The sequence below is a fragment of the Frankliniella occidentalis genome, unplaced genomic scaffold, assembly GCF_000697945.3.
Source record: "Frankliniella occidentalis isolate FOCC.00 unplaced genomic scaffold, Focc_3.1 Scaffold43, whole genome shotgun sequence".
NCBI classification, from domain to species: Eukaryota; Metazoa; Arthropoda; class Insecta; order Thysanoptera; family Thripidae; genus Frankliniella; species Frankliniella occidentalis.
This window is the reverse complement of record NW_026267173.1, coordinates 205,830-213,970: the sequence shown is the minus strand read 5'-3', so window position 1 is coordinate 213,970 and position 8,141 is coordinate 205,830. Positions and strand designations below refer to the sequence as shown.

The 8,141-nt window shown below is 47.8% G+C and overlaps 1 protein-coding gene and 1 long non-coding RNA gene across 4 annotated transcripts in view; both read right to left on the bottom strand.

Annotated features, from left to right (window-relative positions):
* LOC113217340 (tensin-4-like) overlaps window positions 1–8,141 on the bottom strand; it is a 172,772-nt gene that overhangs the window by 78,013 nt on the left and 86,618 nt on the right. For all 3 annotated transcript variants that reach the window (XM_052266808.1, XM_052266806.1, XM_052266809.1), the window contains one exon: window positions 833–907. In XM_052266808.1, coding sequence (XP_052122768.1) covers window positions 833–907 — 75 coding nt within the window. The remainder of the gene's footprint in view (window positions 1–832; window positions 908–8,141) is intronic.
* LOC113204341 (uncharacterized) lies at window positions 5,070–7,612 on the bottom strand. Its single transcript, XR_008011055.1, has 4 exons — window positions 5,667–7,612; window positions 5,485–5,581; window positions 5,311–5,400; window positions 5,070–5,197 (listed from the first exon to the last, which is right to left on the bottom strand). It is a non-coding gene; the product is annotated as an uncharacterized LOC113204341 (long non-coding RNA).

Here is an 8,141-nt window from a genome sequence, read left to right as displayed (position 1 = left end):
AGCTGCTTGTGTATGTACCCGCATTAGATTCCCCCAATCACCCCAATACCATCACACACAAACGCCCGTCGGCGACCAGCACCCTCTTTACATCCATCAGCCGTATTACGAGCAGCAAAGCTAGATAGAGCAGGCCTGAGTGAGAGTAAGGGAGAGCGACAGAGAAAGTGAGAGTGGGTGAGACAACCGCACCCCCGCAGCAGACTGCCGACGCTTCCCCACAATGCCGGGGGAAGGAGGGTAATAAAAATCCCTCCCCCGCGATCATAGAGTCCCCCCCCCCTCCCCCTTCGTCCCACTCCCCGGCGACTCCGTCGCGCTGAGCTTCTGCTCACAACTTTGGCCGGATGTGGAGGTCCACTTGGCGGAGCCCAATGGCCAACGTGCGGAGCAACTCCAAACAAGAAGGGAGAAGAATATGGTCGGGGAGCCTGGACCTTGATTTAGAAACGGGAAGGGGTGGGGTGGGGCGGGCTGACAGAGTTGTATGTAGATGTCTTGTACACAGGAAGAAGAGAAAGAGAGAGAAAGACGGGAGAGGGTGGTGAAAAGAGAGGGAGGTTAGTGGACAATGAAGGAAGGGGCACAGAGACGACGAGGAGAGAGGGAGAGGGACGATGGAGAAAAAGGGGGCGAACGGGCGGAAGTGGGCGTGGTCAGGCTTGTCGTGTTCCTCCGTGTCCGGTGTGTTCGTGCGCGAGGGGGCTGGTTGTAGCCGACACAACATGTCGCTGACTCACAGCTCGCTTGCAGTTTCGTAGCCAAACACAAAAAAGGGGGTAAAATTTTCATTTTTTTTTTTTTTTTAAAGAAAGAAGCCAAAAAGACTTACCTGCCCGTCCGGGCTGCATACTTTGATGCCGGCCACGGAGATGACTAGAAGCACGGATTTGGCGCTGTTGTTGGCCTGCAATCAGAAACAATATGAAATAAGTACGCAGTACAATAATAATGTCACGTTCACAAGTTTGTCTATTCTTTGCTCTTCTGTCCTCAACAATATACTAGTTGTGAATGAATTCATCATTGTACCTTATTTCGCATACTGGGCACATTCGCAATGGCGAATGCCCACCAATGCTAACCAGGAGATCAGGCATTGTACAGACATATAGAGAGGCGAAAGAGGGAAGAGAGGGAGGGGGCGGCACAGGGAAATGGAGCGAGGGGGTTGGAGAGAGAGAGACAGATTCCTTCACAATAGGAGTTTACAATAGGCACGAGGGGGTGTCGCGGCAGCAGTGCGACGCACGCTCCCGCCGAGTGTTTTCGCGCGGGGTGAGTAAGTTTGGCGGAACAATGGGGCCCTCGACGCCCCACGCGCAGGGCGCTCAGCCGTAGGCGGCAAGGGGGCGGCTCGGAGGCGGCGCGGCGGGGGCAGCCGGGCGCCCCGGCGGGGGCGGCGCACATCGATGAGGGGCAGGCGGGCATCGACCTCACGTCAAACGTCTGGCGCCTGCCGCCTGGAGCAAGGGTCTTCGCTGCTCCTCAGTCTCCGCATCCGCGAGATGAAGGGTGGCAAGTAACAAAGTCCATTCATTCCCGACATTTGATTGCGACGGCACCACGACCACCTTCACAAATTAGTCCGCAAATGAGCACTGAGTCTAAGGCGGTCTAGGGCAAAAAATGTACTAGGAAATAAATGTACTAGGCTCATACCAAGATGAAAAATCAAAGAGTGAAAGGAGCAGAAAGCTTTACTCGATAAGAGAAAGCATTATGAGGATTTCAAGGTGTCCAAAGCCGTTTGATGTCACCGCAGACAAAAAAAATGGGGGCGGGGGTAAAAACGTTACTGCGGCAAGAGGATTGGTGGTCGGCGCCGCACCGACACCTCCAATCAAAGGGCGCAAAGCTTTAAGCTTTTGTTCCCCGCTTCCCTTTCGCGAACTTCCCTCCCCTGCCATTGTCCGCGTCCGCGTCGTGCGACAGTCCGTCGATAATTCCTCTCTACCGCGGCGCTTGCAAAAAGAGAGAGAGAGGGAGGGACCAAAACACGCGTTACAGCTATTTTAAAACGTTTGCCGCGCGGAGCTTGTACATAGGCCTGCAAAACATTGCGGCGATGACGTCGTTGTGATAATAAGCGGACACGCTCGCGGAGAGCGTTCAGCCGTGGCGCCACGATATCGCAGCCCGGCTATAGCTTTAGTTCTCGCGACAACACTGGTGTGAAGTGAAACCCCCACAAGCATTCCGTCTCCCTCTCCCTCGCTCCCTCTCTCTCACTCCCTCGCGCTACCCCTTTCACCGTACCTCCCTCTCTCCTCTTCTCACCCCCCCTCCATCTCTCCTCTTCCGGCGCGCACGCGTTGTGTGGCGCGCGCATTGAGCACGCTGAGTGCGGCGCGCAGCCTGCCACTGACACTATCTCATAACACTTAGCGCGCTGCAGCAGGAATGGAAAAGCCACCCCGCGAGGCACAAGAAAGTGAGGGGGAAGGGGGCTCGGGACTAAGGGGGTGCAAGGAGGAGCGAGAGAGCGCTTGAAGGGTGAGGGGTGTGGCGGGGGGAAGGGGCGTAAGGATTATCATAAAGGCAAGAAAAAGTCCACGGCGACGCGCGCGGGGGGGTGTGGCAGATTGTCGCGACAAGCGAGTTTCGCTCCGCCGCGCCGCCCCCTCGTCTCTCTCAACCCTGCTCCAAGCAGGCCCCTAATAGACTGGCAAACTCTTGGGGCGCCCAGGGCCGGCCCGAGGCGAGAGGGTGAGAGAGGTGAGGGGGGTGCGCTGGGCTGCTGCTGCTTCTGCTGGAGGGTCGTTTGGTAATTTACTTTACGCTTATGGCCGCGGTGCCTCGTTTTTCGTGTGAGGTAAACATTATCGCCGTCACGAGGCGTGATAAGGAAGCAAGGTGAGCATCAGGAGGCCCCACCACCACCACCACCACGGCCACCAACCCTGCCGGCGCAAAGCACCATACCGAAAGTAGGCCACCGAGCAGCAGGGTTGCTGCTGCATTCATGAAACATGCACCGCAATGGGTCTCGGTCGGACGGAGCAATAAGTGCACCCACCCCAACACACACACACACACACACACACACACACACACACACACACAGAGACGACGGCAGGTGAGTGAGCCTAGTGCTGCAGCAGGGGTTGTAGAGGCAGTGGTGGTCTTTGTTGAGGTTGAGGCCAATCCCCCCTTCCTTCTGCTTTCCTGGCCCCTGTGGTAGACCATCCTGCTGCGCTGGTAAAAGTTTTTGCGCTGGTGGTCTTTCAAACGAGATACCGCGCGGCAACCAGCAGTGGCATGCATTGATATATTCCCCCTCATAATTGCACATATCTGGGCGGACCAAACGAATTGCAACAAAAGGGCATCAAAAGCACTGCCCGATGCAACCGTGATGATTCAGCCCTTTTCATTTCGGCAACGCCCGATAAACGCGGCCGAAACGCCACGCAATCCAGTGACAAACAACTCTAAAACAGATCAGACGACTCGCATTTCTTTTTCGCCAACCTGCGGTGGAATAATTTCAGTCCCCCGCTCTGCCGTGGGGCGGGACGGGGGCCTTTGCTGCGCAAGGACCCTTTTGCCCCCTCCTCGTCTTTCTTCCACTTAGGAAATCAGCGCACAACATTTTCCGCGCGCGAAAAAGAGACACAAGCGTCCCAAAGGGCAGCGGCCTGTGATTGCTGCGGGATTTATTTTGTTTCGCTCCACCTCAACGCGCAGGTTGGCGTCTCGAGAGCCCTCTCCTTCCCTGCTCCGCCACTCCCTCCAAACGCTGCTCCGGCCCGCTCAGCCCTCTCCTTTTCTGCTCCATTCTCCGGGGCCTCCCGTACCATACCCGCTGCCACCGAGGAGGCTTCTGATGTGTGGCCCTCGGGCCCGAGGCGCGCGCCGCATGCTGGGGCCACCGAGGGAAGATTTGTTTTCAAGTAACGAGGTTACAATAGCCTGCTCGCTAGCCCAGGGCTCTGCTCACCTTCCCTTTTCTTGCGCCATTGCTGCCGATGCAGTGCCACCTCCCAGCACCCGTTGCTACAAGGGTTATCACCTCCGAGTGCACGACTGGCGAGCGAGTTCCGCGAGTCGTGGTGAACTTGACCTTAGCATGCTGCATTACACTCACTTCCATGTACCCCGGTCCGGTCGCCAGTGTGTTGTTGCTTGTTAGCCCTGCGCTAGGGTTATCATACCTGCCGATTGCGCCACTACCGGCTTGAAGCCATGCCTAGGCTCCACCCGTGGAGTGGGGGAGTTGGGTACGCCCCTTTGGCTGTGGTGGGATGTATAGCAAAATGTTTGCTGTAGTCAACTTGCGTGCCGACAGTCTCATTGTAAGAGATCTTTTCAATTCGAGGCTACTTCCTATAGTAAGGCGGTATACCGCCCCGAACGAAACGGTGACTAATGATATCATCGGAAAGGTGTGATAAAACTACTAACCAATAAGGTCCAATTTTGGTTTTATTTGAGACTTTGGTTTTAATTGAGACTGAGGTTTGCCTTAAAGCGCTTGCCTATATCGTACTCTGAAAACCCAACAGCATGCATTCCCTGGGAAAAATAGTAAGTGGCAAGGTGGCAGTAAGGTGGCAAAGAGGTGGTTTTTAAGTGGCGAAGTGGCAGCCCCAAGTGGCAACGAGGTGGCAACTAGGTGGCGAGGTGGCAGCAAGCTGGCAACGGGGTGGGCCAAGTGGGAAGGAGGTGGCATCGAGGTGGCATTTAAGTGAAATTGGCCGCTTAAGCGCACGAGGTGGCACGTTTAGGTGGCATCGAGCTGGCAAGTAGGTGGTTCGTCCGGGTGGCGCCCGGTAGCCCGGGTGGCATTTAGGTGGTGTGTCGGTGGTGAGATTGAAAATATTAAGTCAAAAACAAGTGATGGGTTTTAAAATACAAATTTATGTCATGTATCAAATTTATTTATTGACTGTACTCTTTCGACTGATATTTACATGACATTAATTCACATTTTAAAACTCACTTGTTTATTTTGACTACAATATTCACTCACATATCATGCATTTTAACTATTTCACCAGCAATTTATGTAAAACATTCGAGGCAAGTGAAAATGAAACAGGTTATCACTAAATTGTCTTCAAGAGTTCAGTAAACAATATTTATTTTTCTAATGATGCAGTAGCACAATTGCGTTTGCCAAGAACTGTAGAAAATAGACTTGCGCACACTCTTCTCATTAACTTATTTGGAACACTGCAGTATTGCTCAAATCCTGGAAAAGAAATGAATTTATTAGCATAGCATGATAATATTAAGAAAAGAAATAAACAAACACTCAACACTATACGTTCCACGATCAGTTCACAGTTTGAAAACTGCTCTTACCTGTGAAAAGTATTCTCCAATAGATTGTCTTGGTGGGTGAGTGATACTTTAGTACGGGGCAATGATGACATGTTCACCTCCAATTTAGTCCTGCAAAAATAAAAAGAGTTCAATATTGATGTTCTGTTCTGAAAGTTATTGTGAAACATAAGGTACGGGTTAGGAAAATTTTACCTGGTGTTAACTAGTCCACATTTCTTTCTCAAAAGGAATAAACTAGGAAGATTTCCACCTGAGTTAATTTATAAACAAATACCAGGGTCGCACGATCCTGCAAAGAAGAAAACATTTAAGTATAACAATCAAGCATTTGCACTTGGTGGTGAGAAAGAGATGCATGTACAAAGTATACTTACATGAGATTAAAAAGTCCACAAATCGTCTACGTTTTAACTGCATTTCGCATTCCGTCACTTATTCTAACGACTCCACACTGATTGATCAGTAGTTTCTCACATGAATACATTGAAAAGTTAAAAAAATTGACACACATACAGTCTAGGTCTTCAAACCGGCTCGAACTAACTCGTGTTACCTTTAGAGGTTATGTTGACATCAACAGTTGACGAACACCGCAAAACAGCCACCCTTATGCCTCCAATACTTTAATTGTCAATTCAGTCAATAGAAAACCTCAGGTGTAAGACGAAAATATAAGTTGTTTTTCCGGGAAATAAGTGAATAAATTCACTATGTTTGTTGCTTAAAACTTTTACTGGAAAATTGGAGTTAAAATTTTAAGTATTTCTGTTGGTAGCGCTAATTTTGTGCCAAATTTGAAATTCAGATAATAGATTTTGAAGTTGATTATGATGATCAAACGTTCAGGAGGCGTCTCCTGAAACGTTAGTGTGGTGCCGCTATGTCGATGCATTTTCAATTTAATAGGTTCATTATCTTTGCACCATATTTTTAACTTGGGACTAGCCCATAATATGCCACAATCCCCAAGCCCACAAGCCAGTGAGTTGTTGACTATTTGACTTGTTGACTTGTAATTCCTCTCTACCCTTAGTTGTTTGAGTCCTAAATTTATTATACTCCAGTTGTAAATGTCTCAGTATTCAGTTGGCATGTCATAGAGTGTCATACCTCTTAGTGGTAACCGTTCAAGAATCCATTACTTTGCCAAAGCCGCTGGCTTTTACGGAACTTGGTGGTGTTAAATATGTTACACTTTGTATTGTTCCTGGAGCTGTAAATGGTTTTGCATGAATTCCAATAGTAAAAGATTGTTTCCTCTCTGTCTTTATCTGACCCACATATCATTTCATAATACTTTTGTATATATTGAGGTATTAGATTAGAAACTGAAATAAATAAGAAGGTAGCAACAATATTTGCAAGCTTCAAATATGATCTATCAACTCAGTAAGACACCAGATTAAAAACAAAATTTTGACTCAGTAAGTTTTCAGCCTGGTTTTCAATTTCAGGAGACACTTAACAATGAAACGAATTGGAGCTCACTCCGTCAACCATTTTCTTTAAATCCAGTCTCCTTGATTTGACTGCCTTCTAATTTATTGCAGCGGCTAATCTAAAAACTTATCCGACTCAAAATATCTAACATGAAGCAATATGATTTTTACTAATTTACACAAAAGTATCATGAAATGTTTCTTTGGTGAAGATAAAGACAAATAGAGAACAATCTTTTACTATAAGAATTTATGCAAAACCGTTTATATGTCTGTGAGCAATGCAAAAGTATCTCATTTTTAACACCACTAAGTTCCGTAAAGGTTAGCGGCTTTGCCAAGGTAATAGATCTCAGAACGGCTAACATTTAGAGAAAGCAACCAAATGCAGAAACATTTTAAAACAAAACATAATAACAATACAAAAACTAAAATTATTACAGGGCTGAAAGCAAAAAATAAACATGGTTTAAGGGTAATATACTTAAAATGATAAAAATGAACTTTTTTTTTTTAAATATACATATTCTATATACAAAATAGTTCTTCTCATAATTTCTCTCTTGCTGTTTTGATTGTTTTTTATTGTCTCTGCATTTCAATTGACCGCTTTTGGCAGGACGCCTCGCCACTTATTCTAAGTTACTTTCCACCTAACCTCCTATTTGCCACTTACGATACCACCTAGATGCCCCTTAACATCCACCTGGGGCTGGCTCCTCGATGCCACTTTGATGCCACCCAGGTCCACCTGCTTGCCACCTCTATGCCACTCGGCCGCATTCCACCTCGTTGCCACTTCCTTGCCCCTTACATGCCACTTCGTCCACCTCGCCACCTAGTTGCCACCTTAATGCCACCTTGCCACTTACTATTTTTCCCAGGGTTGCATGCGTTATATAAAGCATGCATGGTGTGCATGCTGTATTTAACGCATGCATTGAGATGCATGCTGTTTTTAATGCATGCATTGAGATGCATGCTGTATTTAATGCATGCATTGAGATGCATGCTGTTCCTACAACTCGTTTTCGTGGAACATTTACTTAGTAAACTTTTCGGTTTTATTTTTGATAAGCCCATCGGATTCCTTGTGAAATTTCCGTTCGAACGAGCCTACATGTGATGGGGTTCCCAACTTGAATACCAAAACTTCAAATATTTTTTTTTTAAACCGCTAAACCGAACGTACGAAGTAACTATGCGCCGGGGCCCCATCACATGTAGGCTCGTTCGAACGGAAATTTCACAAGGAATCCGACGGACTTATCAAAAATAAAACCGAAAAGCTCACTTAGTAAATATTCCACGAAAACGAGTTGTAGCAGCAGCATGCATCTCAATGCATGCATTAAATACAGCATGCATCTCAATGCATGCGTTAAAAACAGCATGCATCTCAATGCATGC